Source organism: Carassius gibelio, chromosome A10 (genome assembly GCF_023724105.1).
Source record: "Carassius gibelio isolate Cgi1373 ecotype wild population from Czech Republic chromosome A10, carGib1.2-hapl.c, whole genome shotgun sequence".
Lineage (NCBI taxonomy): Eukaryota > Metazoa > Chordata > Actinopteri > Cypriniformes > Cyprinidae > Carassius > Carassius gibelio.
In genome coordinates, this window is record NC_068380.1 from 13,095,924 (window position 1) to 13,113,693 (window position 17,770).

Consider the following 17,770-nt stretch of genomic DNA (forward strand, 5'->3'; position numbering starts at 1 on the left):
TTCTTAAACAAGAAAATAAAAAATTTAAAAAGACTTGATTTTGTTCATAGTGAGTTGATTTGATGGGTGGATTGTTTTGTTTTTCTGTTGCTTTGATCTCATGTGAATGACAGGATATAGATGCCAGCAAATTATTTAAAAATGGATGAAGGACATGGCCTAAAGCTTGATGACCAGAGGCATATTGAAACATGGATAAAGGCTATTAAGGCTTGTCATCTTCCAATGTCAGTTGCGCTTGTTCTTGTTGTGTGTCCTCAATAAAGTATCAGACTCAAATGATTCTGAGGAGGAGGGGGCAGGAGAAACAACTCTCCAATATTTTGAATTTGGACTGCAGTACTCAATTCAAAAGCTTGCTGTCAATATAACATACTGTGCATTTAATATCTTATATTAAAATTAGTCTACAAAATCGATAGAAACACTGAAGGATTTGATGTTCATAAACATTCCTCTAAAGGTCACCACAATCTTAAATGACCAAGTCATTCTCAATAGGCAACTGTTTAGAAGGACACACAGCAGTTTCAAACACAACATCACACATCAAAAGATCCTACTTGTGACATATTGCTATTGTTCAAGGACAACATCAGATGCAGACACAACAGAATGAAGAGTTTAACTTCTCAGAACAACACACAGCAGTGGCGTTTTATTCTTTGGTGTATGAGGTTTTTTTTGTTTGTTTGTTTGTTTGTTTGTTTTTTATGAATTGATTGACTAAATAATTTAATGACTGTATCCCCCCTAAAGTTTGAGGGGACTGTCATTTGTAGTGGTGTCTGAAATGATGTTGGAATTATTGAGTGCACTCATTCAGTCCCATATGAATCTAGTTCTAATAGAGCCCTCTGCAATGCCATTCTTGAGGTAAATGCGAGCCCTCCGTCTGAATCCACAGCTTAAAGACGCCCTCCTTTTCAATAAAACAAAATAAATCAAAATTAAGTGTGGACAAATATGTTATTGCCATACATACACATGCATACACACACACACACACACACACACACATATACTGTACATAAGGTCAAAAGTTTACATACACCTTGAAGATTCTAAAAAATTTTTTACTTATTAATAATAATTAATTATTTTTTTTATTTAGTACTGATCTGAATCTGGGGCCCATTTCACAAAGGAGGTTAAGTGAAAACTCTGAGTGTATTAGACCCATGACGAATGCTTCCAAACCAAACCTGAGATGAATTAAACAATGGTGGAGCCTCAACTCCTTTTTAACAACTCTATTTTATGAAATCTTCTTTTAGTGCTTTTCCACTGCATGGTACAGCTAAGCTTGACTCGACACGGCTTGGCTCAACTCAGTTTGCGTTTCCACTGCAGATTAGAAATGCTTTAGAGTGGGTGAGATTACAGACATGTCATTATAGACGGTTTCATCGGGTGCACGCGCCTGGCCCTAAGTTAACTTCCGGTCTGTGTTGTGTATATCGGTCTGGCTGCGGTGCCTTCTACAAACGCAGTTTAAGTTAAGGTCATGTGTAGACTGAAGTTGGGCTCAGGTAGTTGTACTGTGGGATGTGTTTCCCATACATTTATGTATTTGTGGAGACTCACCACAATTTAAAAACTGATCGATTTTTTTTATAAATAGGCTTCGCTGAATAAACATGAGTAACTTTACGTCATGCACGTTTATTACTACTAATAGTAATTCCTTACATTTAAATGTTTAAATATCAAAACGAGCCACGGATGTTTTTATATCACTTTTTTCTGAAGGAAGAGTGCATGTTATATGCCTGATAATGCAGCGTTTGTGAGCTTAGCTCTGCTTTGTTTACAGCTGTTACTGGGGAAACCTCTATTTCTCGTGCTTAAAAGCATCTCCTGCTGGCAAATAATTAATTAGCATTTTCATTAAGTCCACCTGATTTACGCAGCAAACATATTTTGTTTGTTATCAAAAAATATCTACTCTAGAGGGACTTGTCTGTTGTTATTGATTATATTTAGAAGTCTACCGGAAGTTAATTTAGGGCCACAAAAGCGCGCATGCACAGTAACGTTTGTTTATGTTGTTGCCGTTGAAACCGCCTATAGTTGTGTCGCCTCTACTGCCGCAACCTGAAAAAAAAATATCATTCCATGTTGTCCCTTCAAGCTCTTGCCGGATCTGCTCCTCAGATATCAATGAGAGCCTGTACTTCCTCAACAGAACAGGAAACAGCCATTGGTTTGTTGTTTAAAAAAAGGTGCGCTTGTTCGAAACCGTTGTGTTTGTTTAAAAAAAACAATGCAGCCAGTCATTGCTGGCTGTGCATCTAGCAGGTCTAGTGTCTTGTGTCGCAAGGTCAGTGGCACAGGTAGTGGCGATTCGGTACAAATTATAAATTAATGATTTCATAATAAGTTAATTTCACTTATGTCGCAGAATACACTAAGATATTTTCTGGTTTATTGAAAAACCTCTGGAGTCCCATTTTGCACATTTGAGCTGAATGATGAAATCACGGAATTCAATGATGAACTGCCTTTAACTGTCATTTTGCATTATTGACACACTGTTTTCCTAATCAATGTTGTTCAGTTGCTTTGACACAATATTTTTTTTTCTTTTTTTCTTTTTTAAGCGCTATATAAATAAAGGTGAATTTGACTGGACTTGTACGTCTCTCTAATGAAACCTGACTCAACTCATCAGCTCATTAGAAGAAACTTCAGAGCTTGGTTTCATAAACACTCGCTATTTTTTAGACTGTCTCTTAAGGCTAACTAACAATTAACCAAGTTGTAATCAGTCTTACTTTTTGGATTCACAATTAGACTAATCATCATTTTTATGTAACTGATTTCAAAAAGTTATAAACAGTCTTGCAGCAAAAAAATAGATGGTTAACTTCTAAGACTAGTCTAAGCAGTTTATGCAACTGGCATGACATGAAATGGGTGTCTGACAAAGGAGATATTTAGAATGTGCAATTGTGGGCGGACTCTATAAACAAGGTTGAGAAGCACTGCTTTAGATGATGACCAATTATTTCAAAAGTTCTTTACTGATGAGCTTTGAAACTGTCCAAAATATGTGTGATGTTCCTATGGCAATATGAGCTCTGAAATCCTCTCCTCGCAGATCCACTGAAAATCTCTATTACAAGAAACATCCAAGCCCCCATAACCTGAAAATACAGATCAGCATTAGATTTTCAGTGCTGCTTTCTGTGTGATGCTGACTGTGAGAATAATTTATTAGATAATAATCAATTCAATCAAATCAATTTTTGTTTATGATGATCAAATCTGCTCCTCTCTCTGTACAGTATCTTCTGCTCTTAGTCCAGCTCCTTGTCTCATTTGAAATGTAATAAAAACTGAACTTAACCAGCTCAGCTGGTTAGCTTTTACACTCATCACTCTGTAAGCTATACTCATAGATTATATACACTCAATGTTACCCAAACCACAACCTAACTTAAAAATGTCATTCTTTAAAAAAATGTCTTCTGTATTAACCTGTTTATTTTTATTTATTTTTTCAATGTGAAAGTAAGCTAACTTTTTTCCGTAAATGACATAGAAAAGAATACGAATAAGGAATAAAGCAGGTAAATGGTAAAACAATTTCCATTACAGACCAGTTTGTTTATAATTACAACAATACATCTAAATAGTATAAGAAATACCATTTTGTAATATCAAGCAGCATAAAGAGCTGTTTTGTAATTAGTGGAAGCGGATGACACCAGAAGCCGGACACATTTAGCTTACAAATATTTAAAAAACAAGTGGATACAGCTATTCTGTAGTTTCTGATTTTCACTGAATCACTTCCTGAAGAATAAACATGCTGTTATTCTCTTTATTTACCCACTTAACACAGCACATATCAGTTCAGAGCATCAAAACTAGGTGAATTATTAATATCAGTACCTGAGAGTTCAGATGATTTTCCTTGCATTGAGTCTTTTCCAATTGTACTTATAATGGCATCGATGTGGATAGTTTTAGTGCTTTCATCATCTTCTCTATACATCTTCTCAGTTTTTCAATATTTTCTACTTTCAAGAAGTTTTGGTGCTGTCAAGATGTTGACAAACTAACACTGGATTCTGTCCTGGAGTGGACTGTGTTGTGTTCCACTGTGTTTGTGTGGCCAGTATTTTGAAATAAAGGAATTATAACTCACTGCAGAAGCACTTATTTCTACTATGTGGTTAGGGTTCATTTTAATGAGATTTAAATGCATATATTAAGACATAATTATTTAATGTCCTCATTCATTATGAGCGTGTACAATTTGACAGTGGCTGCTGCTGGAAAACAAATCCTAAACATTTTTTGGTGTTTGTAGTGCAGTTCAATCATATGAAATCAAATTAAAAAGTTGCTAGAGGAATGTTTACATCAGTGACCATGTTGCAGCAATAAGAGCTCTCAATGTAAAAACAGATTTGTGAGTCATAAGGTGGTTACATACATTGTGTTTCTGCTTACACTGCAGGATTAAGTAATTTCAGGCATGTGTGTTGTATGAAAGTAAACTGTGAAAAGTATTTTGTAATTGAATTGTGAAATGTAATCTGATGTGTATGTTAGTATATTAAATATTTAAAATATATTAAAAAGCAAAACCATAGGTAACTATGCAAAGGAACTAGAGAGATCTATTCTCCATCATTTTCTTCTGTTATTATTTTTTTTTTTTTTTACATTACATTAGATGTGTTTTACCTTAACCAAAATGAGTATAACATACTTGTCTCACACTTTGAAACCATGAAAAATACTTACAAACAAAACCTGAGATAAATTGAACTTCAAAGAAACTTCAACACAGTGCAGAAGTACATTGGATGTGTTTGCCCTTCTCTACAGTGTGGATTTAATTATTTGTTATGGGATTTAAATGCAGTTAAGACATTCATGTAACATACTTGTATCTCATGTAACATACTTGTCTCACATACTATTTTAATTTGTAAAAAAAATAATACAAACCAAATCCTGGAATTAATTAATACAAATGCTGCAGTCTTAACTCCTATTTAACACCTTTGTTTTATTCAAACTTGTTGTAAGTACTGGAGTGTTTCACAGTCACTGGTGATCTATAACTGGATAATGTACAAATAATAAATTAAGTCTGCAAATCTCACATATAAATTGGAAAACTCTGACGTTCACTTACAAAGCATTTGTGGTTGAATGAAAAACACTTCTTGAGTCCCATTTTGCACATTATGTATTTTGGACATGAAATGAGATAAAAGGAGACATTCAAAATGTGCAGTTGTGGGCGACTTCTAGAAACAAGGTTGAGAAACACTTTTAAATGATAATCAATTATTTAAAACGTTGTGATTGTTGAACTTTTGCCAGAAAGGTGTGTGATATTCCTATGGTAGAATGAACTGTGAAATCCTCTTCTCACAGATCCATTGAAAAGGTTTATTACATGCAACATCAAGCCACCCTACTAAATTACCCCACTCTGGTGGAGGCACAGCTACAGTCACAACACAGTCATCGTCTACAATGCCTTGTCCTGCATTTGGCTCTCCTTGCACCCAGAAGCTGAAACAACAGATCAGAATTTGATGTTCAGTGCTGTTTTCTGTGTGATATGATACTGACTGTGAGAATAATTAGTTTAAATCAGTAATTTCTCACCCAGAGGTGAGAACATGTGTGGTGTTATCAACCCATTTCCATGTGCCCTCCACTTCACTGTCAGTTAGGCCAATATAAAATATACCATTACCAGACCTGTTGTGAATGAAATCCTGAGCAGATAAAAAGGTAGCACATTTAAATCAGAAATAGACACATTTCATCTAACCATCTCACATTCATCTGCTACACACTGTAAACACAATCTCTCACTCACTTGTTCCTCTCTGTTGTTTATGATGATCAGATCTGCTCCTCTCTCTGTACAGTATCTTCTGCTCTCAGTCCAGTTCTTCTTCTCTTTGGACATGTAGTAAAAACTGGATTGATAGCGAGTCCAATTAACTGTTAACAGAACCAGTTCAGCGTTTAGTGTGTTATCCCCATTTACACTCATCTGTCGGTAACACCTAACAGAGAGTATACTCATACATTATGGACACTGAAAGTTACTGCGACCACAACCCAACTCCATCATGCTTTAAACATGTCTGATGTATAGCAAATAAATACATTGGTTAAAGAATCTGTACCACAGAAATGAAGTTCAGTTCTTAGTTGTTCTCTATCATTGTTCAGGTTTGCGATCTTGAGTGTTAGCTGCTCTCTCTCATTGGTCAGGTTTTCATTCTTGGATATGAGCTGTTGTCTCTCTTGAGTGAGTGTGACACACAGCACTATGACTGCAGTCAGCAGAAGAACACACAGCAGCACCAAACACACTACAGCTGCTCTGTAGTTTCTGATTTTCACTGAATCACTTCCTGAAGAACAAACTTGCTGTTATTCTCTTTATTTATCCACTTAACACAGCACACATCAGTTCAGAGCATCAAAACCGAGTGAACTATTAATATCAGTACCTGTGACTTCAGATGATTTTCCTTGCGTTGAGTCTTTTCCAGTTTTACCTCTTATAACATAATTTTCATAGAGATTATCAGTGCTTTTCCCATCTTCTCTGTACATTTTTCAAGTTTACTCCTAGATTTTCAGACAGTTTTGGTGTCGAAGTAGCACTAGTGTCTCTCCTTGAGTGGACTGTGGTGTGTTCCTCATCTGTGTTTGTGTTGCCAGTATTTATGTAATCAGTAACTACAACTAATTGCAGAAGTACACTGGATTTGTTTCCCGTTCTTTAGTGTGGATTTAGTTTATTGTAATGGGATTTAACTGCACTATAAAGATATATTTATTGTTTTTATGTTTCAATTCATTAGGGGCTTGTACATTTTGACAGTGGTTGCTGCTGGAAATCTGCTGCTACATCAGCAGTCCAGAGCGGTGATCAGTTTACAGTTTAAGGAGTGGCTGCATTAACATGTTTTTCAAGAAGTGTGAGTTATATGATGATTTTCAAGAAGGTAAACTTCTGCTGTCAGTTACTGTTGAGGTTTGTCAATGCTTGTTTTAAGGATGTTTAGAGATTCAGGCTTCTGAAGTGATTATTATATCTAAACCTAAACCATGAGCGGTTTTTAAGGGGAATTAAAATAATCTGTGCTCCATCCATTTCTTCTTCAGTTTTGTTGTTGGTGTTTATTTATTTATTTATTTATTTTGTCATCTAATCATATTGATTATTTCATTAACCCTTTTCCAAAATGCTTTGCCTTTATACTTTTTATCTTTGTTAAAACAAGATAAAGTTACATTGTACTTACATTTCAATTTCTTAAGAGCAGCTACAGTTTTGAAGGCTATTTGCAATTACTGTAAGCATTATTTACTATTTTCACTTTTCTTTGCACTGAGTGTAGATAGTGGCAGACACTGTTTTTTTTGTTGTTGTTGTTTGTTTTGTTTTGTTTGCATGATGATAAATTGCACTAATTTCAAAATCATCAGATATGTCAGCAAGAGAGCAACTTGTGATAAAACTAATGGAAATAATATGTGAATGAAGATGTGAACTCTTGTATTAGGCACCGCGTAGGATTTAAATCAAACTTTGCTTATCAATACATACATAAAAACATGGATATACACCTATAAATTACTCACATATACATACATGCTACTCATGTTCAAAAATACATATATGAAATACATGTGCACACTAATATGAAATCGATACCTATACATATAATGTTTGCAATGTATGCAGCCACACTTGTGAATAACTTGCGCACAGATATAAACTTGACGTCCATTCACAGACGTATCACTCGCGTATATGTATAAGCTCGATCCATGCGTGTACACCTACACACACTCGCACATATATATAAACTCGCTGCATACAAACACACTTGCACATACTCGCATATACATAAACTTGATCTGTGCATACTGTATACACCTATTAAACACTCGCACATACATAAAAAATAACATTTACTAACGTATGCAGTTTAGATAAGAAAGACATATGCTTTATTTGTGTACATATACATATGCAAGTGATTTCATATGTGGATGTGTGTGAACATTACATTGCAAACGGAAGGCTTTTCAGTATAAACGGAAGGCATTTCAGTGTAAAAGGAAGTCGTTTAAGCGTAAACGGAAGTGAATATACCACATCTGCAATCAAGGACAGGGATCGTGCTACAACTGAAGCCATTAGCATTTTTGCTAAATGTTCTTTCTTCGACCACTAATATAATAGCATGCAAATGATGCCATCATCATCCGTCTGTGTTCTGAAATTTTCGGTGTCTGAGATATTTTGTGCCACTGGGCGGAGCATACATGATTATTCATAAGTTTCCTGTTTTGCATTAAAGCGACTGATTTTCAAAAAGGTATTTTTTAGCATAGAAGAACATTATGCTTAGTGTATTTTTGTTTTTATTACTACTGTTAATATGCAAAATAATTTATAGATTGTGTCATGGTTTTAGTGATTATCATAATAATTTACCTGAGGTTGGCTATGCTCCAAATGAGCCTACAACAATTAAGCAATTTTATAATATTCTTATTTTATATAAATAAGAGTCCTCAAAATGCGTCTTTTAATAACTTTGTCAAACTGTATGATGATTATTCTGTGTCATTAGTAATCGTTTGCTCAATCATTCAAAAAATGTTTTTAATAACAAAACAAAAGCTGAATGTTTTTTTAATTTATTTTTTACATGAACTGGAATATAAACATTCTTAATCTCTCAATTTTTTATTTTTTTTTATTGCCCAAAAAATTATACATTTAGTAGACAAGTTTTGAAATCCACAACCTTGCAATACTTTAACAATGTTTTGCTTATTTACAAACTCATAACAATTAAAATGTTTTATAGTTTAATAACAAATGGCTATATTTTCATTTCAAAGATAAAAGTAGATTGCTTTTGCTGAATAAAGGCTTCAACTGATTCGGTGCTAGAATTTCGGTGTTTGGTTCCAAAAGTGCGGATTTCAGAGACAAAATGTAGTAAGACTTTAAAACTGGTTAAATAATACAACATTTGTGTCAAGTATAAGGCTATGCAAGTTTTTTTATTTAGCTTATTTGTTTAACTATTACACTGATAAAGTACACATTCTGTTGGTCATCATCCATCATCCCCTGCATCAGAAAAAAAAAAAAAAAAAAAAAAAAAATTTAATTCTGAGAACGTTTACCCATGTCTTCATGTATGTGTGCAAAAGTGGCCTCATATATAACATGAGAAAATGTTAAGGCTCCCCCATTAGAATAGCTTCTGCAATCTAGGAAAAAAAATAACAGGCAAAAGTGCAAGTATCAAACTCTGATGATTTGTAACATATATATTAATTACAAACAAACAGCTTCCCCACATGAACTGTAGGCTGTCGTGCACTTCCATGAGACATCTTTTTTAAGGAGAAAAAAAGTTAGTTAAAAAAAAGACAAGAGTCTTTATATCGTTCTTCTTTTCTCATCGTACAGTCTTACAATACAGTGAGCAAGTTTGTGCCAATATATGCTACACAACTTCAAACTACTTACTTTTAACAGCAAAACATAGCAATATGATAAAATATTTAACAGTTGCTGGCCCATTTACTTGTAGTTTATTCTAATGATAGCCTACCTCTGGCAAAACAGTGGCTGTAATCTTTGAGTAAACATTTAAAACAGCAAACAACTAATAACAATTTGTCAACTCATGAAGCAGCCTAACGCAATATTTTTACTCTAATAGCTTATCTTTCCCCACACATATGAACTGTGATCAAGCACAATGAAAAAACACGCAATAATTAAATCAGTGAAATGATAGAAAAGACAGATGCATTATCTGTGCTAGTCAGTTCGCCTCACTTGAGCGAACTGGACGCGCCCGCACCATGCTAAACATCTCATTTGCGGCACAGGACCTCCACATTGACTTAACATTGAAATCAATTGCGGCAGACACTCAAGAGTGAGTGAGTAATCAAAAAACCTTTGCTTTAGCCTCAACTGAGTAAAACACCATATGTGTAACTTCGGCCATTCTCAGTGGTTTGACTGGTAGGGATGGGTATCGTTAAGGTTTTAACTACTCTTACCAATACTGTTTAACGGTCCGGTACTTTAACGGTATTCTTATAGGTACTTTGTGTTGTCTTACTTTGTGTTGTGTTAGGCAGTCAAAAACTTTGCATTTCTCTGTCTGCACCTTATGCACTTTTGAAAGATGATGTGACAAATTGCTTGTGTTTCCGCCCTTACATGCAAAAATTTTGTTGCACTTATGACAACCAGCATTGTCTGCTTCAACTCTAGTGAAGTATAACCACACTTTGTAACGTTTTACTGTCTCCGCCATCGTCACTCTTTGTATTAAGCGGGAGTTTTCGTACTGTAAGGGGCCGTTCACATATCGCGTATAAAAACATGTGGAAAACTCTAGGCACGCCGCTTTCTTATTTTTTCCCCCAAATCCTTCTGGCACTTGCGCTCCTGAGGAGTCTGCTGTTGCTGAGCAACCGTGACCTGCTCTCTCCATGAAGATGCGGAAATTTCAGCAATGGATAAATGGATTTGCAGCACTAAAAACTGCACCGCGCTCGTTCTTGTTGTGTGTGTGTGTGTGTGTGTGACTGACAGGCAGCCTCCGCGGCGCGCATGAGAGATCTCGCAGATTTCACAGACAAACGTCTTAATAATATCGCAAATTAGAAATGTTTGGTAAGATAAAACATGCATGATAACATTATTAAGCAAATCTCTTCGCCATCGTCACTCTTTATTTTTAAGCCGGAGTTTTCATTCTGTTATTCGTGTGTGTGCGCCGCACTCGTTCTTGTTGTGTGTGTGTGTGTGTGTGACTGACAAACAGCCTCGCCGGCGCGCATGAGAGATCTCGCAGATCTCACAGACGTCTTAATATGATCGCACATTAGAAATGTTTGGTGAGATAAAATGTGCACGATAACATTATTAAGCAAAAATACATACAGAGGTGGGTAGTAACGAGTTACATTTACTTCGTTACATTTACTTGAGTAATTTTTCGGGGTAACTAATACTTTTCGGAGTATATTTAAAGATGGGTACTTTATACTCTTACTTGAGTACATTTTTTGGGAAAAATCTGTAGGGGAGACCGGGGATGGTTGTAACACGGGGAGAGTTGTAACACTACCAATTCCATGAATCAGGGGCAAGATAGGAGTCATGTGACAATTTCAGTTTCATCAGGCTTCCTTTACAATCCCACATGGAGGTTTTCCAGTCTGTGTTGCTATCTCTCCTTAAGCTACAGCAGAAAATCTAATTCTGAGGTCAGAAAGTAAAAAAAATTTACAAGATAATATTTTGTTTAGTACTTCTACCGTTGTAGATAATGTTGTATGAGTTATATCAGGTCAAACTGTAGTTTCTCTAGTAAAGAATGGTGTATCAACCTTCTGCCAATTTCAAAGCACCGTGCTAATACAGCTATCTAAACAATGGGTGACAGTGAAGGGGTAGGTTGTAACACGTGTTTTGAAAGTGTTACAACCATCCCCTTACATACAACCAAGAACATTTTTGTGATTTTAACAATTCTACAGAATTACTAGAACTTGTGACTGGTAAAGAATGCATTTCATTTGTTCATTCTCTGGAGTGGGGATAAACATACGTCTGTTAATTTGCTCACACACACACACACAAACAAACACACACACATTTTGTGAAAAGTGGGGACATCCCATAGGTGTATTGGTTTTTATACTGTGCAAACTGTATATTCTATGGCCCTTCACCAACCCTACACCTAACCCTAAGCCTCACAGGAAACTTTGTGCATTTTTACTTTCTCAAAAAAACTCATTCTGTATGATTTATAAGTGTTTTGAAAAATGGGGACATGGGTTATGTCCTCATAAGTCACCCTCTCCTTGTAATACCTGTGTCATACCCATGTCATTATACAGAGTTGTGTCCTGATATGACACAAAAACAAGAATACACACACACACACACACACACACACACACACATGAATGTGCACGTACAGACATGCACACACACAAAGGCACACATGCACAAAAACACACAATATGCTCATACACTCCCCATATTCACAAATATTTATTGTTGCAGTCATTCATTTAAAATAAAACTGTTTTTGTGTCAAATCACTTGGAGTACCCTTAGTTTTTGTATATTTTGTCTACCTGTTACAACTTACCCCAGTATGTGTTACAACCTACCCCAGTAGTGGGGTAGGTTGTAACAAAGGACCACCTTGTATTTGTCATCATCTCACAAAGTCTGTGATATAGTTGAATACATTTAAATTGTTTCCATTTGTAGTATAAACATGTGGGTACTTTGCCTAGAAGTTTTAGACTTGTAGCCAAAAGAAAAAGGTAATTTTAGGCGTTGAAGAAGAAAGTGTTACAACCATCCCCGGTCTCCCCTACTTTTACTTCGTTACTGTGGCCGACGCCCCTCTCGTTACTTTATCTTAAAGCAATAAATGTTATAAATGCTTCAGTTTATTCCAAACACGCCGTCTACTTTTCTCTTGGCAATGAGCGATGCCCATTCGCGAATGATTCATTCTTTTGAGTCAATTCTGTTCAAAGGCTTGATCAAACCAATTGGCAAACGAGTGAATTGGTTCATGAATCAGTTTGAATGAGTCGTTCAGCTCCCTGCCTCACGAGCTGAGCGTCTGAAGCGGTTCACTCAGAGTTGTAACGTTTAAGAATATCAGCAGCGCTGAAAACGGGGCTATGGAACTGCACTGAATTGAAAGCAAATCTACAAAGGCTATTATTTGCTTGCGATGGAGATCCTTATTAGATGAACACCACATGTGCTGTCTACTGTTTAACAGGTAATAACAGGCACGTGCACAGGTAGGGCTCAACCTGTGCAGAGCACATGCCCTTTTTGCCCCTACATTTCGAAGTGCCCTTTTTTTGGTGGTGTTTTTTTTTTTTTTTTTTAATGCTATTGGTCACCCTTTACGTCTGTATGTCTGTTTTACAAATATTTAGCAAATGAAAGTTCTTAAAACGAGCTTGTGTAAATCTAATTCGATCCTCAAGCTGTCAGTAAGCTGATAACTCCGCCCCCTCAATATTCATTGAATCAACTGAAGTTCCACAGCAGCCGCACAGTAGACAACAGCTGAGCTGAACAGTTTTGCGAAGGGTAAATAAATATCTTGTTTTTTGAATAAGTACTACTAAACACTATGTCTATAAAGGCTCATATTTTATTTATTGGATGTCTGTCTGACTGGATGAGACATGTGGGACGTCGCCTGAGAGAGAGGGCTAGCATTTGCCATCTAGTCATAGCCAATAGAGGTCGGGATCGTTGCGTCACGTCGCAATGCATTGTGGGAATCGCGGTACAGAAGTAGATGTACTGTATAGTAGGCATTAGGTAACGTTGGTCATTTGGTCATTAATTTTGATTATTTTTTGGAAAATGGTTCAGTATTGCTGTATTGTGAACTGCTGTAATCGGTTTCATGATCGACAGGGCAAACGCCTCGTGAATCATATTAATTTTCAACAGTTTCCTACTTGGAAAAAAAACACAAGGTGTCTGAAATCACCAAGAGGCGTCAGATGGCTTGGGTCGCTACTGTACGGAGGGAAACCATCACCTTCGATAATATTATAATCAGTGTTGGGTATAGTTACTTTGGAAAGTAGTTAGTTAGGTTACAACGTTACCATCAATTAAAAGTAATCAGTTATGATACAGCGTTACCTATTCATAAAAGTAACGCGTTAGAGTACTCATGCGTTACCAAAAATTAAAAGCCGTTTGCAGCGGCTCACACATGACAGACACAGCCCCCGGCCCCTTTAAATGCACCTAGAAGTCGTGACTCCCGACAATGAATAACGTCAGTCATCCGACTAAATTAACACTGCAGAATAACAATAACAGGATAGACAGTCAGCAATCGGCTATTCCACATAGCGTTTTATTTATTTATCACAGAACATATTATTAATCAAAATTCGCACCTAACGTTACCCAGCCCGGGTAGCCTACTGTATATTATGAGCACCACAAGATAACTCCTGATTTTTTTTTTACTTTAAATAATGCAGTTATCAAAGTACAAGTATTTTTACTTGTAAACACAACCTTAAACAGGCTTGCAGATTTAAATCCATTTAGAAATGATGAACAACAAGCCAGCCAATGATCTAACAGAAATTAACAGCTGCCTGTCAAACAAAAATGATAACAAACCGAATTAAATCCTTCACTGCCACACAGGCAAATGACAAATCGCTTAATAGCCGAACTAATTATTATTAAAGTGTCACTCACAGTCACAAGCCTAAATTCGCTTTAACACAGTCCTCTTACATTTACTCTTCAAAGTAGTGATTAAAACGTAGCGTTAAATTTGAGGTAGAATTTTTGGCGGTCGACAGAAGCTTTTCACCAAAGCAGAGTGTGCATTTTACCGTTATGTTCTTTTCTTTTTCGTTGACAAATTGAAAATAATGTGCGTACTTCCATAAACCAAACGCTGTCCTCTCTGCTATCTTGCCGGGAGTTCGAAAAAAAAAACAGAAAAAAACCCCACACACACACACAGGGTCAGGCGCAGGGCACAGACGCATCACAGCCAATGACTTTACGATCACAGAGCTTCGGCTCCGCTGATACTGTACATCCGCAGGTGGCACAGTAGACCTAGGACTACTGTCTGACAAAAAGCAGGCTGCAGTCGGGATTTTCCTTTCCTTAAAATAACGGATTACTTTTTTTAAAAAAATAACGAAGTTACTGATTACTTACGCACGAAACTAACGCGTTAAGTTACAAATTTCAGGAAAAAAGTAATTAGAGTACTCTAACGCGTTACTTTGTAACGCGTTACCCACAACACTGATTATAATACATAGTTATGGTGAGACATGTTGTGTATGGTCTCTCTCTCTCTCTCACATACACACACACAAACTCAGACACAAACACATTACGTTTTCTCTAGTTTTTGGCCAGTAAGGGAGTCAGTTTAGTGTCTGTATTTTTTGTTTAAACATTTTCTTTTGACCCAATCCTGAACTTAATTTGCTTTTTGATATTTTTGTGCTGACTGTATTTAATAAATTTGAACAACTTGTTTAAAAAAAAAAAAAAACTGTGTAGGCTGTCCTGCACTTCCATGAGACATCTTTTTTAAGGAGAAAAAAAGTTAGTTAAAAATAGTTGTTACAAGAGTCTTTATATCGTTCTTCTTTTCTCATAATACAGTCTTACAATACAGTGAGCAAGTTTGTGCCAATATATGCTACACAACTTCAAACTACTTACTTTTAACAGCAAAACATAGCAATATGATAAAATATTTAACAGTTGCTGGCCCATTTACTTGTAGTTTATTCTAATGATAGCCTACCTCTGGCAAATCAGTGGCTGTAATCTTTGAGTAAACATTTAAAACAGCAAACAACTAATAACAATTTGTCAACTCATGAAGCAGCCTAACGCAATATTTTTACTCTAATAGCTTATCTTTCCCCACACATATTAACTGTGATCAAGCACAATGAAAAATAAAATAAATATCTTGTTTTTTGAATAAGTACTACTAAACACTATGTCTATAAAGGCTCATATATTATTTATTGGATATCTGTCTGACTGGCTGAGACATGTGGGACGTCGCCTGAGAGAGAGGGCTAGCATTTGCCATCTAGTCATAGCCAATAGAGGTCGGGATCGTTGCGTCACGTCGCAATGCATTGTGGGAATCGCGGTACAGAAGTAGATGTACTGTATAGTAGGCATTAGGTAACGTTGGTCATTTGGTCATTAATTTTGATTATTTTTTGGAAAATGGTTCAGTATTGCTGTATTGTGAAATGCTGTAATCGGTTTCATGATCGACAGGGCAAATGCCTCGTGAATCATATTAGTTTTCAACAGTTTCCTACTTGGAAAAAAAACACAAGGTGTCTGAAATCACCAAGAGGCGTCAGATGGCTTGGGTCGCTACTGTACGGAGGGAAACCATCACCTTCGATAATATTATAATCAGTGTTGGGTATAGTTACTTTGGAAAGTAGTTAGTTAGGTTACAACGTTACCATCAATTAAAAGTAATCAGTTATGATACAGCGTTACCTATTCATAAAAGTAACGCGTTAGAGTACTCATGCGTTACCAAAAATTAAAAGCCGTTTGCAGCGGCTCACACATGACAGACACAGCCCCCGGCCCCTTTAAATGCACCTAGAAGTCGTGACTCCCGACAATGAATAACGTCAGTCATCCGACTAAATTAACACTGCAGAATAACAATAACAGGATAGACAGTCAGCAATCGGCTATTCCACATAGCGTTTTATTTATTTATCACAGAACATATTATTAATCAAAATTTGCACCTAACGTTACCCAGCCCGGGTAGCCTACTGTATATTATGAGCACCACAAGATAACTCTTTAACTTTAAATAATGCAGTTATCAAAGTACAAGTATTTTTACTTGTAAACACAACCTTAAACAGGCTTGCAGATTTAAATCCATTTAGAAATGATGAACAACAAGCCAGCCAATGATCTAACAGAAATTAACAGCTGCCTGTCAAACAAAAATGATAACAAACCGAATTAAATCCTTCACTGCCACACAGGCAAATGACAAATCGCTTAATAGCCGAACTAATTATTATTAAAGTGTCACTCACAGTCACAAGCCTAAATTCGCTTTAACACAGTCCTCTTACATTTACTCTTCAAAGTAGTGATTAAAACGTAGCGTTAAATTTGAGGTAGAATTTTTGGCGGTCGACAGAAGCTTTTCACCAAAGCAGAGTGTGCATTTTACCGTTATGTTTTTTCTTTTTCGTTGACAAATTGAAAATAATGTGCATACTTCCATAAACCAAACGCTGTCCTCTCTGCTATCTTGCCGGGAGTTAGAAAAAAAAAACAAAAAAAACCCACACACACACACAGGGTCAGGCGCAGGGCACAGACGCATCACAGCCAATGACTTTACGATCACAGAGCTTCGGCTCCGCTGATACTGTACATCCGCAGGTGGCACAGTAGACCTAGGACTACTGTCTGACAAAAAGCAGGCTGCAGTCGGGATTTTCCTTTCCTTAAAATAACGGATTACTTTTTTTAAAAAAATAACGAAGTTACTGATTACTTACGCACGAAACTAACGCGTTAAGTTACAAATTTCAGGAAAAAAGTAATTAGAGTACTGTAGTAAGTTCGTGTGGCAAGGAAGAGGACAAAGGGGTCGGCTGGACTGCTGACGTATTTATTTAACCAAAACTAAACAAAGAACAAAGAAAATCACAAACACCCAAACGGTGACTCTTATTCTGACACGCTCTGTCAAACTTCCGGTTCACTCCTTCCGGTTTTCCGTCTCGGGTCAGCAGTCCGTCTCTCTCTCGCTTGCATCCGTTTCTCCCGGCGTTTTATACTCTCTCCACGCCAATTACTAGAACGAGAAACAGGTGCTGATAATTTTTGCCCAAACCACTCACTTACCGCTCGTCTCCTGATTCTCTCTCCCACTGCAGACTTCGCTAAACCACGCCCCCCCTGCCACATACCCCCACCGCCCGACTCAGGCCGGGGAGCCATCCGGCCTGCAGCCCCCCCCCCCCCATTTCTGGAGAGGAAGTCGGCCACCGCCATCTGAACACCCGGCCTGTGGATCACCTTGAACTTAAAAGGCTGAAGAGCTAGATACCAACGAGTGATCCGCGCGTTGGTATCCTT

At 36.8% G+C, this 17,770-nt stretch overlaps 2 protein-coding genes across 5 annotated transcripts in view; one reads left to right on the forward strand and one right to left on the reverse strand.

The window, feature by feature from the left end:
• The window catches only part of LOC128021219 (cell adhesion molecule 2-like), a 392,008-nt gene that overhangs the window by 266,511 nt on the left and 107,727 nt on the right, over positions 1 to 17,770 (forward strand). The gene's annotated exons all lie outside the window — the stretch shown is intronic.
• Positions 5,286 to 17,770, reverse strand: part of LOC128021221 (CD209 antigen-like protein C) — a 28,670-nt gene continuing 16,185 nt past the window's right edge. The window contains exons 1-5 of one of the 2 annotated variants that reach the window (XM_052608268.1): positions 6,504 to 6,705; positions 6,174 to 6,404; positions 5,858 to 5,985; positions 5,641 to 5,753; positions 5,328 to 5,544 (exon numbers count right to left, since the gene is read on the reverse strand). In XM_052608268.1, coding sequence (XP_052464228.1) covers positions 5,367 to 5,544; positions 5,641 to 5,753; positions 5,858 to 5,985; positions 6,174 to 6,404; positions 6,504 to 6,609 — 756 coding nt within the window. In that variant the 5' untranslated portion in view covers positions 6,610 to 6,705 and the 3' untranslated portion in view covers positions 5,328 to 5,366. Of the gene's footprint in view, positions 5,545 to 5,640; positions 5,754 to 5,857; positions 5,986 to 6,173; positions 6,405 to 6,503; positions 6,706 to 17,770 lie in introns of those variants that run through there. The other variant, XM_052608266.1, reaches the window with a different exon arrangement.